At 43.8% G+C, this 19,505-nt stretch overlaps 1 protein-coding gene across 1 annotated transcript; it reads right to left on the reverse strand.

The window, feature by feature from the left end:
• Positions 1–746: 746 nt before the first annotated feature.
• On the reverse strand, positions 747–18,727 carry aldh1l2 (aldehyde dehydrogenase 1 family, member L2). The gene is made up of 23 exons (XM_070992316.1): positions 18,468–18,727; positions 16,421–16,565; positions 13,593–13,827; positions 11,193–11,358; positions 10,824–10,925; positions 9,393–9,482; positions 8,540–8,674; positions 8,226–8,351; positions 8,044–8,135; positions 7,002–7,149; positions 6,786–6,905; positions 6,558–6,685; positions 5,861–6,011; positions 5,700–5,770; positions 5,475–5,580; positions 5,204–5,291; positions 4,223–4,316; positions 4,035–4,134; positions 3,512–3,610; positions 3,188–3,353; positions 2,471–2,576; positions 2,182–2,381; positions 747–2,064 (listed from the first exon to the last, which is right to left on the reverse strand). Exons 1-23 carry the CDS (start codon positions 18,513–18,515, stop codon positions 2,009–2,011), a joined length of 2,772 nt encoding a protein of 923 aa, XP_070848417.1. The 5' UTR covers positions 18,516–18,727; the 3' UTR covers positions 747–2,008.
• Positions 18,728–19,505: the final 778 nt, after the last annotated feature.

Raw genomic sequence — 19,505 nt, forward strand, 5'->3', positions numbered from 1 at the left:
CTAGCAGAATTTGCTGACTCCTGAAACATGTCATCAGTTCAAAGGGATGTTTATAGGCAATTTTCATTCCAATGTGGAAAAGTCATGAAGTATGACGCTGATCAAACAGGGTTAGGTAAGTGTTTCTCAGCTGTGGAGGCAGCCGCTAATCTACGCTCATCAGAAGACACTGTGACACATTCTGCTTCCTGTATGTGAGTTTGGGCACATGTCAGCTCATGGACTGCAGACACATACGACTGAGAGCTCATCACCTGCAGGAAACTGGAATTAACACCAGCCAGCACAACACAAGCTTGTCTTGGCCTCAAGTCTCATCTCAGGTGTTTTTGATATTTCCAGCTCTCGCTCTGTTAGAAGAATCCAGTTGAGTGGTAAAATATTGAATGTAGCCCCTGTAGCCAGGGGACAGGAGCGAGGTCAGCCTCCTCCCCTTCACACAGAACAGCAGCATTTCAGCATGAATACTGTACTTTGACTGGTGCATTTGTTTCACTGAAAAGGATGTTGCACAATTACATTTATTTATTTATGTAGAAACCTACACTTCAGAGGTCATTTCTGAAACCTTATGACAACCTTCATGTGTGTTTTTCCAACAGTTTTCTTGTCATAGAAGTCATACTATGAGGAATTTCCATGTTTTAAAACAAAATTTGACATTTGAGTGAACCTTGGTTGGTTAGGCGACGCTCACTGTCGCCTCACTGTGCACAATGTTTGCAAGTAAAATCAGCAGCAAGCAGTAAAGTTCAAATCAAAGTTTATTTACCATCGTATGACATAACTGGCTGAAGACAAGCTGTTCACTGAAGGGTTTTTCTCCTCAGGGAAAAATCTTCTTAGCCCAGTTCGAAAGAAGAAAAACTAATTTCACAACTTCTTCACATTTGTGATGCATAAAAACATCTAGCTGGTGTGTCTCTACTGGATATAATACAGTGCTGTGACATATAGTCTTCCTCTGACAAAATATATATCAAATAGTCCTTTTTTCCCTCTTTTGTTAAAAAATATTTACAAAAAAAGTCAAATTTTGCATTGAAAGACGCTGCGACATCTGCGGCCCGAGAGCCGGCTGTAAAACAACCTTTTTAATGTGACACACAGCTACAATCTTTTTCACGTTGCTAAATGTTTGTTTCTCATGGACGTCCTCACGACAAACGTTGGATGTCACAGCCAAAAACTCGGATGAATAATCTGAATAACCTAAAAGATAAAAGTGAGCGACTTGCATTTGGCGGCTGTGGCGTTGTCCTCATTAAGACTTTAATTGATCAATAAGAATAAAACAGTCATAACAATCCCTTCCTTCCCTGCTACCAGCTTGTTTTTATGTGAGTGTGAAAGGAGCCTCCACCTTGCCTCGCTGATGTAGAGGTGTACTGCAGGAGGTCAGGATACTTTGACTAATGTGAAGCAGTGACTGGGAAGCAGACTTGAAACTGTGAAACACTGCATTCAGCCTGGTGTTTAAGCTTTGGCCAAATTCTAAGACGGTACACAACAGTCCAGCGGCTGCCAAAAAGCAGACAAAGAGGTATTAAAGGAATGGTGAAGGCAGCATTACAAGAGAATGAGAAAGGCATGACTTCAGACGATTTTCAGATTTTGAACAGAATAGATGATGACAGGAAAACAGGCTTCAGGTTGAAAGTGGTGAGCATGTTTTAACATAAAACACACTTTTAGGAAACTGAAACCTTGAGTCAGACCCAGCTCGGCTCCCGTCAGGAGTCCAGCCGAGGGTTTTATGTGGAGATATGCAGAAGGGTAAAAACCGCAGGTGTCCATTGTTCAGGATGTGAATTTTCACGCAGAAAGCCCAGAAAAGACAGGCACGTTGTCCACACGGACACGAGCAACACAGCTCTCCTCTCATTCATACGGCACACGCACACTGTCCAAAAACAATGCTGAGTGAAGCTGGATGTCTGACTGAAGCAGACACGCGAGTCTCTTCCTATTCAGATGTGGGTCAGAGTTCGTCAGGAGAGTCTGGGCCTCAGTACTCCACAGTCACTGCTTTGGTCTTGAGGTATTCCATGAGGGCGTCTTCTCCTGTGGGCGAGAGCGAAACAGTGTCAGCCAAACAACGTTCACTGATCAAAGCTTTCTGGGTAACTGAGAGGCTGAAGGCTGCAGGGGGACAAAGCAGGTGTCCACTTGTCCACTCACCGAGGTCTTTGCCGAAGCCGGACTGCTTGAAGCCTCCAAAAGGTGAAGCCACGTCGGTCTTATTGTAGGTGTTGATGAATACGGTTCCAGCCTCCAGCCGCTCGCTCACGTACATGGCCTTGTTGATGTCGCGGGTGAACACGCCCGAGGCCAGGCCGTACTCTGTGTCGTTGGCTCTCTGCAGCACGCCTTCCACATCGCTGCGGTTTGGAGCGAGAGGTCAGAGGAGAGCAGTTAGCGATACAAATCAGCACTGTAACAACTGCAAGATACTTTTTTAATGACTTACCCGTCTTTGAATTTGGACACCACCATGACAGGGCCGAAGGACTCCTCTTTGGCGATGAACATGTGATCCTCCACGTCTGTGAACACTGTGGGCTCCATGAAATAACCTGAGGGAAAACCGCCATATTGACTAAAGGCTAATGCTAACAACGGTGCTAAAGCTTCTGCAGAGACTGAAAACTGAGAAAGCGGCTCCTTTGGGTCATATTCTGAGATGATGAATTGACAGTCAAGCCACAGAAAATTACTCTCATATGATTTTGATAATAAGCCCTTCTCAAAATGACGTCAGCTAACTTTTTTCAGGTTGAGTTGGTTGTGTAGCTGCAGTTCTAGCACTTTGCAAAGCTCCTGTCCAAGTTATATAAAAAAGAAAAGTCAAGACTCACCAGAATAATACTCACGCATAAACAATGTTTTACACCGCTTTGATAATTAGAATAGTAATTGTATTTTTCGTTACTGCCATAGACTATTGGTGAATCAGTCTTTCTCCGTGCTAGCTAGCTTAGTAGCTTTACCAGCTGTAGCTTGCAGCTAAGTAATAAAGTGGATCAATCTTTGTCTGCAACTTTTAGAGAAAGCACCAAAATATACTTCACAGACAAAAGAATAACACTGAAGAGGCAATAAGACAAAAAGCAGCTGTAAATCTGATCTGGAGCTAACAGGCAGGTGTAGCCGCCCTTTGCCTCGGGAGGCTCGGTGTGTATTGTACCTGGCCTGTCCACCTGTTTGCCTCCGTACACCAGCGTCGCTCCCTCCTTAACTCCGACCTCACAGTACTCCAGCAGCTTTTCCATGTGGGCTTTGTGATTCTGTGGGCCGTGGTCTGTGGAGCGATCCAGTGGGTCTCCAATCTTCATCTTCTTGATCTCTTCCACCTTACAAGGAAAGCATGGTGGAAAAGAGTTTTAGCAGCTTGACCAATACCAGCAACTAAAAGTTAATCTATGAGTCCCTCAACTGTACAGAGGTACCCCTTTAATGTCCAATATGCACTATGTTATTCTAAAGGAGGGAAGTGCTTTGGCTCACTCACCACTCGGCTGATGAACTCATCATGAATGGACTCCTCCACGAACAGACGTCCAGCAGCAATGCAGTTCTCACCTTTGTTGAAATACACAGAGCTCATGCCCTGTGGACAGAAACACAGATTAGCTTTCAGCAGATCAGGATAATTTCTACTGTTTATTAATGTACAGCATGTTCAACTCTTGACCTCTTTCGGTCTGTATTGGTGTGGTATGACGTGTATTACAGCCCTCCGCCTCACTGATAGCAGTCAGTTAATATATACATAGGTCTATATGTCACATCAACACAATAAGAACATTGCCCAGAGCAGCTCACAGTGTTCATAAAACTCACTTTTGACAGCCACTTCAAATATGAAAATACTTCTTAAAATGATGCATGTTAGCTTTTTAAATGAGACATTACTGGAGGTGAACTTCCTGTCAGTTGAGAAATGTACTCATTGACTACCTCTGTCAGCACTAACATTGTGTAAAAGCAGCCTGAATACCCTCCAGTATGGCCGCACCCTGTCAGTCTCTCACCATGCGAACGGCCTTGTCCATGTCACAGTCACTGAAGATGATGAGAGGCGACTTCCCGCCAAGCTCCAGGGAAACCTTCTTTAGGTTACTGACAGCACAGCTGCAACAGGACATCGCAGGAAAAAAGGCCATGAGGTTTCACCTGACACTGACATCAACCAATGAGCAATGAGTTAATCGGGTCATACCTCTTCATGATCTGCTTGCCGATAGGTGTGGAGCCAGTGAAGCCCAGCTTGCGGATGTCAGGGTGGTCGGACAAACGCTGTCCCACCATGCCGCCTGCAGGAGATAAGAAGGTGGATTGAAGAGGAAACATTCCTCAAAGTGGTATCCATGTGCACTTCTTTTTCTGTCTCTACCATGATCTCAGTTTCTGTAATCAAAATGATGTTCTACAGAAAGGGAAAACAGTGGAAGGTGCAGTATCACAGGTGGGCTGTATAAAGCAGGTGTTACTGTATATGTTCCTATTGTCAATAAATCCCATGAGAAGACCAGAACCAACATGTTAGTCTTCCCCTTCTCTGTGTGGCTCTCAGCCCCAAGCCCACTGGCTCCTACTGTACGATGTAAATCTTTTAAAACAGTTTTTAAAAAAAGCCTCAGTAATTTAGTAGCCTTAGTGACAGCTGAACACTGTAGTTTTAACAAATGTGCCTTTGTGGGGACTATTTTCAGCAGCGCAATAATCCACATTTGGTGCTCTACTGAATACTTGAGGCAGCAGCCCAGTGTATATGTGATGGAGTCAGAATAAACTACACTGTGTTTGTGTTCATGGTAATGGAGGAACACTGATGTGTTTTAAATGTTTCTGGACAATAATGGAGCTCTTTGGCCCAGAGGAATAAAATATATCAGGTGATAAAATTTATCTGGTGAGCATATACATTCAGTGTTGGTCTTTTTATGTGATCTGTTGCCCTTCAAAACAAATATATCACCAGACTTCTCCTTTAAAATGTGCATTTCATAATCTTTGAAAAACACCACAAGAGGTTAGGGGATGATTACCAGGTTTTCTTTGCACTGTTTCCTTATGATTTCTAATTCGTATGTTTCCTTGACCTTGTGACATCACAGGCACAAGTCACATGTGGTAAGGAAAGGACAGAGGACTTTTAGATTTTTTTAGACGATGTGGATCCTGTATTTGTGTTCATTACCTGAGCCTGGCAAAATGTTGATAACTCCTTTTGGAATGCCAGCTTTCACAGACAACTCAGCAAACTTCAGTGCTGTCAGTGGAGTGACCTGCAAGGAGAGGAAATAACACATGAAATGAACCGCTCCACTCCACCCGATGGAAAGGACCAAATAAGACATGTATGTGATACTATTCAGCTGTAGAAACATCATTATTATTACACCAACTAATTATTTTAGCACTTTGTGTGCGCCTTAACTTAAAGTGAGAGTGTGGTACGGTGATCTCACCTGTGCGGGTTTAAGAACGAGTGTGTTTCCAGCTGCGAGGCAGGCCGCGCTCTTCCACGCCAACATCATGAGAGGGTAGTTCCATGGGATGACTATGGCACACACTCTGTCACAGAAAGCACGCAGTATAAGTGGGTCTACATACTTACTGGACAAAAAAAGAAAGAAACAATAAATATGCATATAGACAAGCATCAGCTGAATACAATGACAACGTTCTTTTACCCCAGAGGTTCTCTCTTAGTGAAGGTTAGGTTGCGATTGGGCCGGGCTTGATTGATGGGGATCGTCTTCCCCTGCAAGAAACGACAGCGTGTGCCTCTGGTGTCATAATCAGTGCTGAGCGTTTACAAAACTGCCGTTTGTGTGCCGGAATTTCAACCTACCTGGATCTTGTCACACCAGCCGGCAAAGTATCGGAAGGTCTGGATGGACATGCCCACGTGCGTCTTGAGGGCCAGCGTGTACACAGCTCCTGAGTCGATGGACTCAATGGTGGCCAGCTCCTCCTGGTGTTCCTCCATCAGGTCTGCAAGCCTGGGGAGACAAGGTCAGATGTTGATGATGTACATTACACATGTAATACTACAGCCCTCCAGGTGTAAAGGCCCTTTGTAGGACAATTGTCCTCTTGGCCAACTTAAAGTTTAGCCTAATATTGAATAGTGGCCACAATTCTGAATCCAAGTCAAAATGTAAGTTAGATAAGAATGAGACTTTAGCAGGAAAGCTGGTGTTATACATGGATTTATATTCTGTAGCAGGCAAAAAAATTCATTTCAGCTGGACTTTAAGATGTTCAATGTGCTACAGCTGACTTGCTAATTAGCTACCTAGCCTGTAAACTGATATTAGTGATACACATTTTCCAAGCGATTTTTTATTTTTTTAATATCAAGATGATGATTTTTTCTATAAACAGAGCACAGGACAAGTCATGAACAGAGTAGATCTGTGTATTGTAGCAGAATAAAACATGCATTTGTCTTCTGGTTGCTTTATTTCTAGCCTTGGGGAATCTGGACCTGAGTGTTTTTCCTTATCGTGTATTCCCGCTGTAGTCCTCTAGGTGGAGCTACTCACTTGAAAAGCAGACTTCCTCTGTCTCTAGGGTTCATCCTGCCCCAGGGTCCATTTTCATAAGCTTCTTTGGCAGCTGCCACCGCCCGGTCCACATCCCCCACTGAGGCGTAGGACACCTTACAGATCACCTGGTGGAGACGCAGTGGTCGCACAAAGTCTACTGAGTAATACGACTCTTTGAACAAAACCTTCTGTGTGTGTGCGTGTGTGGATCCACATGTGACTCACTGATCCATCGGTGGGGTTGATGGTATCATAGGTCTTCCCGTTTTCTGCATCCTCAAACTGGCCGTTGATGAAACACTGGTTTGGCATTTTCACTGTCATGTTGTTCACTTCTTTGGTTGCCTGGGAGCAAAAAAAAAAGCAGGAACAGACTGTCTTCAAAGCCCCACACTTTGACTCAGCTGTGCTTCACTGACACAGGTCAAGCAGGAGACTCACATAGTCGATGACCAGCTCCTCCTCCTGGTCCTCTCCTCTCAGTCTGCGGACAAACATCTGGATGAAGTCCTGGAAGGTGGTAGCCATGTACACGTCCTCGGTCTGCAGCTGGACGCCGGCGCACTTCTGCTTCACCTCCTCAACCAGCCTGGACACAGAGAAGACCTCAGTGCATACAGTGGCTTCTTGTTTGCTTTTTGCATGACATCACCTACACAGCAGTTTCTCTAGGACCGTGAAGGGTTTGGGGTCTGAATTTGCATTATTCACACATGAAATTCTTTATTCTCATTTCTCTGGTTTCTGTTATTGGATTTGTTTTGTTGTGTGCTGTCAGCTCGACAGCCTCATTAATGAGTGGTTGTCACTGGCACGCTGGTGACACTGTGAAAACTAGGTCTCACACTTGGATGCAATATTTTCATTTCAAAATTTTGCATCCTTCCAACTGGAGAAATGCTTTTCAAATGAGGCTCAAGAAAATAAACAGAAATACTGTATTTGCGATAGCTGTGCTGAGGATATACATCTATCGTGGTTCTGCACTAATGACGTGGCCTTTTGATGAGTAGCTTTAGTATTAGTTCATTGAACATGTGTCCACAAACAATATTTGGTATCGTACAGTGAGACATGGTTACCCTCTTGTACTAAAGATCCAACCTGTTTGTATGTACAAAACCTATTTTATGTATCTCAACTTGCAATGCAATACATCAATTGCTACGTGCAATATAGGAAACTATTCACTATCAATACTCCAGTCAGGAGTACTATCATTCAATGTGAAATGTCAGTACTGATGGTTCATATTCATATCAATGTGCAATATCAGTATTGTTTGCTCATATTTCATTACTCCTTGTTTATATTGTTTGGTTGATATGTAATATTTAATGTCCTTTTACTGATGCCCTCTATGTTTGCTATCCACTGAAATTTCCCCACTGTGGGACTAATAAAGGTATATTTTATCTTATCTTATTTCCAACTTCCTGGCGAATCATTTCTAACCAATCGCTGCTCTGGCCTCCTCTCTCACCTGACCACATCCATGGAGGCGGCTCCAGACTTGAAGAAGTCTGTGGTGTCCTCAATGGCTGGGACGTTACTGAGGATGCCCTTCCAGATGTTCTGTGGTTTAAAAATCAATCATATTCACAATCAGTATTCAACGCTACCTTTCTAAGTAAGACAGGGAAATGTGAATCAGTATTCACTTACTCTGATCTCCCCTGCCATCTTCTTCTCATCATCAGTCAGCTCCACACTGGAGCTTTCCCCAGAGGAGAAGTATTTAGAAGCAGGGATCATCTTCCCGTCCTCAAACTGCAGGTTCTTCACCAGCAGCTGTGGAGCAAACACAGAGCGGATACAGTCAAGTCAGAAGACCTGCAGAGGCAGGACAAGACATGCTGCGTTTGAATGAATCCAGCACACAGCAGACAGAGGCCTGAGCATTGCCACACTCGCCCAGCTCTGCTTTTGTTTACTCTGAATATTTGTTTTGTAGTACAACAAGTTACAGACACACTCACAGGCTTCCCATCAGTTCCATACAGGACAAGCCCGGTCTTGGTGACCAGGCCAGGCTGGGACGCCCCCTCGACCTCCAGAGGCTGACCGGCTGGGACCGAGCCCCCCAACATGGATGAGCCATACAGGGTCACAGGCTGAGGAAAAACACACAGAGGGACATTAAAAACAGATATGTTGTGTGTTTCAGGTTCAGGAAGCTCGACATCGAATGAACCAAATGAATCCGATTCTTCTGTAATGTCATATGAAGCTACCCTCAGGTTAGCTGCAAACAGGTGGCCCAGGTCTATCTAAAGGTAACAAAATCCACCTAAAAGCACACCTAAAGCTCACTACTTTGCATGTTATGTTATGTGTAAACATGTCATTTTTACACTTTGGTTTTTGTACAGAGCTACAGAGCTGTAGCTGTGAAGGACAAACTTTCTTATTTCATTAGATGTGGGACTCATACTTGGACAACATGGACACAGAGAAGGTCCAAAGACTGATTTCTGGGTTGAGGATCCACACAGGAAAAAGAACTCAGATCTGCAGAACCACTAACTTTAATATTAATAAAATCACATTTTCAAGACCTTCAAGTGTCAGTGCTATGCAAAGTAAGCTAGATTTTATTATTGACTAGAATATAAAATGAAAAGATGCCTAATCTCCTTGTCTGCCACGCTGTGGAACTGCAACATGTGTAAGGCCACATTTCAAGACTCCTCCAGGACACCGTGTTTGAGTTCCTGAATCTGTCTCATGCCAAAATATCAGAATCTCAGAATATCAATCATCCAAACCATCAGTCTGACTGATAATAGACACCTAGTCTGTGTATTTTCTTGTGTGTTCCAGGAAACGCACCTGACCATCAATGACAGTCCAGGCACCAGGGACTTTATCGTGACCACGGATCCAGTTGTGGATGGCCTCAGCTGGCTGGGCCAGGTTGACCTGAGGGACAGAGAGACACTGGAGTCAACATGCTGACAGGTCAAGTTCATTTTCAGACCAAGTCCCCTAATTTCCTAGAATGAGAGGGAAGCCCACTCAGCTACTTGCTGAGTGACACGTGGGTCAGCCATGCTGGAAACCAACCCTCTGCGCTAAGAATAGCACATTTAGACATGCTGCCAGCAACGTGGCTCCAAGGGACAAATCAGAAAGCAGCTATGCTCAGCCCCACCTCTGGCTTTCCCCCTTGAAGATAAACATCAGCCAGTCACTCAATCTTACGTTTGACCCTGAACAACCTGTTGAGCTTACGGTAAGTTTCCATGCTGTTCACTGAGCAGCTGTCCAACAGCTGAAGGCAGCAGAATACATACTGTGTCTCTTCTGTGGAAAAATGCAGCATCTTGAGCTTCAGCACAATCATGGTGGAGTGATATGAATAATGAGTCATGTCAGTGTTTGTTGTCGGGTCTCTGAACGTCTTGTGTTTAGAATAATTCGAGTCACCTCACCCACCATCTGCTCTGGTAGATATTTCGAATTATGAATGACACTTTGTCTGTGGGAGGCACCTCCAAATGCTGCGTGCTGGAATGCTACTGCTCTAACATCCCATTTTAGCTTGAACACAAACCTTCACGAATTCAGAAAATGCATTCAAATCCACAACCCCACAACCTCATTCCCACCGCCCCGCCTGTCCCTGTGGTTACCCCACATGCACTGACAGTCCCACTCCTCCACACACTCCCACCCCCACCGAACAGCTCCGGCAGATCGTTGTCACAGTGTCCGTCTTATCTTTCTCCATGACTGTCTTCAACAGACACATTCCAGCCATGTTAATGACTACATAGAACATCTGATGGTCATCCAGGATTCACAGAACGACAGTTATAGACTCACTCTTGATTTGTAGAATCAGTACACATGACCTACTAAAGATAGGTTTTAATGTTAAGCTACTCTTTAAAACGATGCACCAAGTGGAATAAAACTGAGTGAAATAGCTGCAGTATTACTGTAAAATTACATTTTTATAGAGACGCTCTCTATAAGACAGTGATTTGTGATTAGGAAAAATGCAGGAGCCACCTTAAGGCTCTTATATTTTAGTCTGGATTGTGCTTTGGTGGTGCATATTACAAAGCAAAATTTCAACCATTCAAATCACCATAAAATAATTGTTACACAGACAGCCTGGGGCCTTTAGGGTCCCTGAAGGTCTGGGGCCCTGGGCCAGTTCCCCTCTTTACTCAGCCTAAATGAATGAAAAGTTCCACAGTATATTCATGGCATGTGATGCGAGTTGGGGGTGCTGTCTGGACTGAGAACTCTCACCTTGGCGTTGGATTTCTTCTGAATGCCTTCATAGCTCGCTCCTTCCTCTGTTTGGGGAACTCGAGGAGCCTTTCCATCAGCGATGAGCTGCACCGACTCCACCTGCACGAGGAAACAGTATGAGTGAGTCACCTGAGTCGGCAGTTCATGTTAATATGTTGTCGACAATCTCAAAAGTTGGATAAGACTGAGTGGACCTTATGGGAAAGAGAATGAAGACGTGTCAATGGGTCTTGACTAGCTGGTGGATAAGTCTGTCAGTTGAAACAGGTTTGATGTAAATGCATGCTGATAATATGCTCCTGATTACGCTCCTTGTTTGATCAAAAGGAGTAGTTCAGCCAATAATGTGAAACTCCAGGTGGTTACCATGGCCTTGATGCCCTCTGGGAAGAGGAAGCGGTTGTAGAGTGTGTCCACGGTGTCATTGGGCTCCACAGCACACTCCCTCTGCAGCAGGATTGGCCCGGTGTCCAGTCCATCATCAGCCCAGAACACTGTGAAGCCAGCTTTCTTATCACCGTGGATCAGGGTCCTGGACACACACATACACAGGAAAAAGACAACACACACACAAACTTGTATGTAACTTGATACCGGAACACATCTTTTTCTAGAGCTGATAGAGGACATAAATCAGACCATAAACCTGAATAAATGGAGCAGACCCAGATAAAGAAAAGATAAAAGGTGACTGCACATGGAGAGAATTAGACTGAGGCAATCAGACTGTTGATAAGACTGTGAAACACTCATGCTGTCACCCTTTGCTTCTCATTGGGCAACTGAATACTGTACAGTCAAACACTGCTTTTCTTAAGGCTAATGGCAAGAAATCTGACTGGATTTATATCATAGACACTGGGAGCTGCAAGTCAAAATATCTATTCAAGATATCTCTGCTGTGATTACATTATGACAATAAGACTAATGTTTTTTTGCATTAAAGGGCTTCCAAACAGAGTCATCCCAGTGACAGACCAGTGACCAGTCCAGCATGTACCCTGCCTTTAGCCCAGTGCATGGTGGGAGAAGCTCCAGGCTCGTAACCCAACATTATGTGCTTAAAGGAACAGTTCAATATAAGATTATTCACTTTCTTGTCAAGAATTAGATGAGGAGATCAACATCACTCTCGTGTCTGTCAGTTAAATATGAAGAATTTGGACAATTAGCTTAGCTTAGCATAAAGATTAGAAGCAGGGCATTTCGCTGTCCAAAGTCTACCAGCACTGCTAAACAACAAGTTTTACCCCATTTGTCTTAATTCAAAAGCAGTAATGTTAAAACAACAAATTTTGGTCTTATATGAAGTTCTGTGCAGTAACTTCTAGGTGAATCGTTGCTGTTCAGGGCATTTTTGAACTTAGCACAAAGCTAAGCTAGCTGTGTCCCTCTCAAGCTATACAAGCTAACCACTTCCTGGCTGTAACGTCATTCATACTGGACAGACATGAGAGTGTTCTCCATCTCTTTCTCGAACTCTGGGAAAGACAAACATCTGTATATTTCCCAAAATGTCAAACTATTCCTTCTGACTTTAAAAGACTTTCTTAGCATCTGGTAGTAGAGTCACCACTACCACCACTGCCATGGGAGTAAATGGGGAATAAATGGTGACACATTAGCAGGGGTTCAAATATAAAAGTCACCGTCTTGGAAGAAAATGGAAACAAGTTGTGTTTTTACAGTTGAAAACAAACAGAAGCCATTCATTAAGTGATAACAGGAGCAAACAGATAGTAAGGGTGGAGAACAGACTGGCAAGCGGGATAGATAAGAAAACCAGCTTGCTAGGGGGTTGAGTTCGAACAGAACTGGTTTGAACCTCCTGTTAGCAGCAAAGCGTCCTCCACCTCTACTCTGACCTGGAAAGCAGACAGGACGCAGGCCTGTCAGCTGTATACTTTAGCCCTTTAGTTGGTCTGAAGTACAGCTAGCTAGGTTGTAAAACTTTTGCTTACCAACTGCCACTGTAGCCAAAGGCACAAGTTAATCATGGATAATGTTGATGAAACACAGTAAACCAGTAGAGCGAGTACAGAAAAGCCATAAAGTAAACACATTGACTCAGAGTAGCCGGTTACAGTTAGATAGCTAACGTAATATAGCGTTAGCCCTCACAGGTTAACGGTCATGTCAAATCATGTGAGGCTGAACTGAGCAAGGACATGTGTCAGTGCTTATGATTCAAACTTTTCTTTTGTATGAGAAAGAGTGTTTTACATATTCCTTCAAAATTAGTCTCACTTTTAACACTCTCTGTAATGAAAGATGGTAGTATGAGTTGTATTATTGGAAGTGTAGGATCCAGCTTGTTTGAGCAAAACACAGACCAAAAGTAAAAAAAAAAAAAAAAATCAGCTTCTGCTGCTTCAATCTGGACCTTCTATTTTAAATTATGATAATCTGCCTCAGATTAATGGAAGATCAACACTACTTCACTTTCACATATTTGATTTCAACACATTTTGGGGACTGCAGATTGAACTAATTCACACATCATATATTTCTCCATTGGCAAAAGATCTTTCAAGCACTACATCATGTTGTGTTCCTGTATATACTTTTGGATACTTGAGGTCACATGACCCATGTAAAAAGTAAATTTAAGGGAGTGCAGCTTGGTGTTAATATGACATGGCGGCTGCATGCATTTTTCTGACTGTGATTCAGTTTATGGTGTTTATTTTTTCTGTCCAGCGCCTTTGAGGATGTGGCATGTGTGTTGCACAAATTTAAAGAGAGAGTGTGGTGACTCTTCCTCACCAGTTGATGGCCGAGGCTCCTCTGTGCAGTGGCAGGATGGAGGGGTGGTAGATGATAGAGCCGTGCTGGGGGTGATCGATGACGTTCATGGGGATGAACTGGGAGCAGAAGGGCATGACGTTGAGCTCGGCGCCCACTGCCTTGTAGGCATCCACCACCTCCGGGATGGGCTTCCCCTTGACCCGCCACCGTGGGAACTTGAACACGGGGGTCCCATCCTTCTCCGCCGCCACCGCTGAAAGAGGAGAGGAGAGTTTACTGATACACCCCAGGCTCTGCTTCACAGACTGAAACCATCATCATCATCTTTATATAGTTGTTCAAACCAGTGTGACCAGTAAACACATGTGGCAGAGACTTCAACATTAGCCAAATGAGCTTTAACCCCAAGCAGAGAACCAGTTCTACCTGCCGTACCTGCACACACAGCCCAAGCAAGCTGTACTAAAGCCGGTACAGTGCAGTTTCTCCACATCAGTCCAACAGCTGGCCTGCTGTGTTACCTTACTCCACTGAAGCCACAGGAAACCAATAGTGTCCCAACCAGCTGTCACACCCACAGATATATGTCTGCTAGAAAGTGCAAATAAAGGCCAACCTACATCTGAGGACCAAGGTTAGGCAGGTCACACACTTGATATTATCACAATGCAGTAAAATATGGTTGGATTTTGAACTATTAAAATATGCTAAGAATATCAGTTTCTAACTGTAAACTGTCCTCAGAGGAACTTTATTAAGATCTCATCAGTACTGGGTTTATTCTGATGTCATGTCAGTCTTATTTGCAGCAGTAGAGGCTATCAATAGACCGTTTGGTATGTTTGACATAACAATAAAAACGCATTTTGAATATCACAGTGTCTTTGCTGTACTGACCACCTTCACTTCTTGCAGGGCTGAGAAAAAATCTAAACTAAACATGTTAATGACTAGAAATAACAAGAGAGGAAAGAGTTGAATGTTGGCTGCAAACCCTCAGAGGAAAGCAGGATGCCAGGCAGAGGTCAAGCGGCAGCTGATACTCATGATGCTTCCTGGAAAGATTGCATCACACCAAAAGTTTTGTCACCTCAGAGCCGCCGGGCCACACGGGGCCTCTTCCCACACACACAATGGAGCCACTATCCCGCAGCTAACGCAGGATAAAGGCCAGTCATTGTCCAGAAGCACTGCAGGGTCAACATGCATCTACCTCAGCCACAGCACAGGCCTCTGTTGACCCGGAGAAGTCCCGGGACATCAGTTCATCAGCGGTATTCAGTCTCATTGTTGTGCTAACCCAATACAAAACATCTACTCTGTTGCATTTTGATGCTAATTCTCATTGTCCTGTAAACCATTTACACAAAAGGAGAAATTTGGCCCTTTACGTCGTTGTTAGTTAATCACATGAAGCTGCAGAGCCTACAGAATACTTGTCTTTGAAAATGTTTACCTTGTCTACCAATACTGAAGCACATGTCAACTAAACAATTGTGCCCACTACCTTGGGGGTCATTTTCAGGAAGTACACAACACAGTGGGTCAAACTGTCAAAGCGATGTACTTCAGAGCTGCAATGATTGTCTGCACGACAGAAAATTAACCGGCAATTATTCTGATCATTGATTTATTGTTTTAGTCATTTTTAAGCAAAAATGACAAACATTTGCCATTTCAAGCTTGTCATTTGAGAGTACTTGATACCTTTCCTTGCAATATATGACAGTAAACTGAATATTTTTGGGTTCTGAACTGTGCAGACATTTGAAGATGTCAAATGATGACTGTGGGAAATTATAAGAGGCATTTCTAACTATTTTCTGACATTTTATAATGAAACAAGTAAGAGGAAATAATTCATCGATAATGAAAATGACTTGTTCTGAATAGAAGCACCACAATTTAACATTTTTCAATGCCCTATTTTCAGAAACAGTGACATGATTTTCCATAAAACCCCTTTTTTTCTTTAAAGATACAGAAATTTATATAACCTTTCAGCAAAGAAGCACTGATAAACCCCATGTCCACAACCTGTTCAGCACCAGACAGCAGATGAAGTTAGCTGGTGAACATAGTGGAGCTTTTCGCAGCTAAAGAGTGAATATTGGCCTTTGATTTATCACATGGCCAAAAACAAGACTCCACATGAACGCCAATGCTGCTCTGTGCCTGCTGGACGTGTTCAAAACCAAATATTTGCTTACACATAGATTTTAATACAGGTAATAATATGTCAATGTCAAAAAAAATCAAAAATCAATTACACCTGATTGTTTTAACAAAAGAAGCTAAACATCTGACAAGTTTGTCGAGCTGGCTCACTTATAAAATACACACAGTTGTAGATCTAATTCATTATAAGCTGAAATGTTACCGTCCATCACTACTTGCAAGTAGAGTTCTGATGACACTCATCCTGCAGGGTTAGTGGTGTTGACAGTGAGGAGGAGGTAAAAACATGATGGACTCATGCAGGACTTCAAGGAAAGGCTGAGCATCTCAGCAGACTGCAGATGGTTCTGTCTTCTATGCATGTGGAACTGTTGGCTGTGAGATGCCAACATTTGTGCCCTTATACTCATAAAAGCTGGTATTTTTATGTTGTTTCCTGCAGTCGCTTTGGACTGTGCTTTCAAATCCAGCAGAAAGCTACACACCTCCTTTACAGAAAGACAGAGGTTTGGATTTTCAGGCTCGAGTGGCATCAGCTGAAGCAAACTGAGGACGTAACCAACCCCAGAGGTCAAACCAACCATTTCACAATACCCCGTCAGCGATAACAGCTCAACAAAGGACCAGGAAGAAAGCAAATCTGGAAAGAGAGAAGCGAATGAACTCACCCAGGGGGTCTGCCTTGCCATCCTTGTCAGGGACTGTGAACACACCCACCACCTTGTGACCCTGCTTCCTCAGGCTGCTGTACACCTCCTGGCCGAACAGGCTCTGGCCAATTATGGCCAGTTTAAGTTTATTCTGGTAATAATGCTGTAACGAGAGGAAACACAGACACGTTATCATCAGCTTTATCCATCTGCAGTATCTCTCATTCACACTCCATGTGTACACAATGTGTTTGCTCAGTACGCGAGGATTTTCAGCACCCTCTCCTGACCACATGTTGGTTCCATAGATGTTACAAGTGGTACTGCAGGCCACTGCTTTAGGCACCAAGAGCCAGAGGGGCCGACAAAACACAGCTCATGATGGGCCACTCCTGAGAAATCCTGACCTTTAGTCTCATATATGGGTCAAGTCCCAAAGATTCCAGCCTTGGAAACCTCCCCCCACCAGGTAAATACCCAGGCCTTTCAAACTTCACGCTAACTGTTAAAGCATTTGTTGTCTCAGAGTCCACAGATAACCCTGACGACATCACTGTGACCTCATCAGGGTTATTTACTTGCACTTGATTGAAAACATGATTCAGCTGTTTTACAGGCTGAGTGGTACATGTCACACCTCCACTACTTCCTCAACAGATAACTTTTTGACCAAAGGCACCATCACCAGCGTAGGTTGCTGCAAATGATAACAACATCACCTGGCTGCAGTATGGCCAGTATGATTAAAACGATATTTCTTCAAACTTCAAATGACACTGAGGCTGCAATTATTAATTTTACTTGATTACTTGATTCGGTTTCCAAAAAACAAAAATGTGTCTTCACATTTCTTGTTTTCTTCTCTTCAAAAACATGAAGGTGAAATCTCCTGAGAGTAGAAAAGAAGTGTTGCACTCTCTGGCCCCAGATGCATTTCTTTTATTCACATCGGGCCTTTTTCAAGATCCATCGAGGCCTGACGGTCGAACCGTCAGCTGAATCAAAGAAATGCATCACTTCCAGTGATCAGCACCTCACTACAACCCTTGGTGTGTGTTCCTTCTCTAATAGAGGTTAAATCTCCTGTCAGTACCCTTGATCAAGGGCTGGGCTTAGAATTGGAGCTGGTCCCTGGTTGCTGCACAGTGGCTGCCCACCACTCTGAATACTGAGAATGGCTCAATGCAGAGGATAAAGGATCATATTTATCAGACCAAAAATGTATGACTGCATAAATAGCATGAACTGAAAGGATTCAGGGGTGCCCCCTGCATGCCAGGGCACCCAATCACTAAATCTACCCCTGGCCAATGGTTATTACATGTTAAGAGCCAGCTCTGAGAAAAGCTATTGGCTGACAGGGAGCACAGCCCTCATCCAGAGAGAAGTCAGAAGTTTGCGGCTGCAGCAGTACACGTGTGAGGGACTGAGGTTTCAGGTTTCAAGCGCTCAATGAATGGTCCTGTCAAGTGCATGGGGCACTGTCTCTGGCTGTTACATTACAGCCTGCAACGTGCCTCATGATGCATTCAAAGCCATTTATTCTAAGCGACCACTCACAGTGAGATGGCTGGGGAAATGACATGCAAAACACCCCAATAACGACGAATGGCTGAGTACACTGTCTGTATGTAACTGTCCTCTGGGCTGTTTGCAGCCCAGCAGGATCGAAACTAAGCCTCTGTAGATCTACAGTGTGGAGCTCAAAGGCTGATGCAACTCCTGCACATCTTATACAGAAAAGGCCAGTTCAGTCAGAGCACACAGGGAGAGGGAGAGGGGGGAGACAGAGGCAGAGGCGAGAGTACAGTAACGTGGCAAACTGGCCTGATACACTATCATTTGCTCTGCTGGAAATACACCAGCAGAGGGTCTTGTTCAGGTCTTGTGAAGACCTGGACGTGAACTATTACTCACTGATCCGCAATCAGACCCGGACCTGGCTCAGTCCTTTTCATGCCACCACGACCTGGCATGCTGTGATTTCTTTCTATTTTTCATAAATGCAAAATAAGTATGAAAAGCAGTATTCATTCTCTGGTGCAGCAAAAGCAACGTTACTCACGGACGAGGTGGAGAATTTCCTTAAGACTTGACTCGCCGTCCACAACATAATGGCGATGTTTTGCAAATAAAACTGTATCAAAATAAGAATTAATCCAAAGGCTGCAGAATTTGTCCGACCCGCTGCTGAAGTATGCGCGCTGCTGGCCACACACACCTGCGTGTGTGTGTGTGTGTGTGAGTGTGTGACTGTGTGAGTCAGAGGAGCGGCCGTGGTACAGACTCACAACAGCCAGCTTTTACCCGACAGCAGCAGAGTGCGTGCTGCTTCGCACCGTACGTGCGCGGTCACGCGGTGCTCACTACTTCCTCGACCGCGGCCACGCGTGGGGGTTAATAAGGTGCTCTTCTCACAAGCGTGTGGGCCTTAGAGGCAGCCTGCTGTATGTTACTGTAGGGATGCAAACGAGTTAAATGAAACGATTGAAGCATAAAAGAGTTATTTATTACACTAAAATGAAAGCTTATTCACATATGGTTCTGAGTGTTTAAACTAACTAACTATGGTTAAGGCTCAGGCTCAGGTAATTTGAGTTTTAACTTTAACGGTTTGATAACCCACAGAGTGGTAAGTTCAAAGGTACTAAGCTAATGCTAGCTGGCTACCGTCAGTGAATAATGTCAGCCTGTCTTTTGTAACGCCCTGGGAACTAGCTTTATAAGTTTGGCTAGCTGGCTAGCTTCAGCATTAATTAATGAATTTTATCCATAGTAATTATATGTCGATATTCATTCAGTGTTAAGTCTGGATGTTGTTGTTTTTTGTTTTTGTTTTTGTTTTTTGTTTTTTTGGTGATTCTGGTATGATTTGCAATTTCTAAAGCAAGGCCACTTTTATTAAGTAACAGTTGCTAATATTCACCTAGCTAGGTGGTAGCCTAGTAAGCAGCAAAGTTACTAACATGCTAATAAGGCTAGTATGTGCAGAACTCGACAGTAGTTTTGGATATTTTCTATTTTGGTGATGTATATGGATATTGTTAGAGTTACATATTTACTCTCATCTCTTTATAAGCTACATACACACGGTAACACAACC

Source organism: Chaetodon trifascialis, chromosome 22, assembly GCF_039877785.1.
Source record: "Chaetodon trifascialis isolate fChaTrf1 chromosome 22, fChaTrf1.hap1, whole genome shotgun sequence".
Lineage (NCBI taxonomy): Eukaryota > Metazoa > Chordata > Actinopteri > Chaetodontiformes > Chaetodontidae > Chaetodon > Chaetodon trifascialis.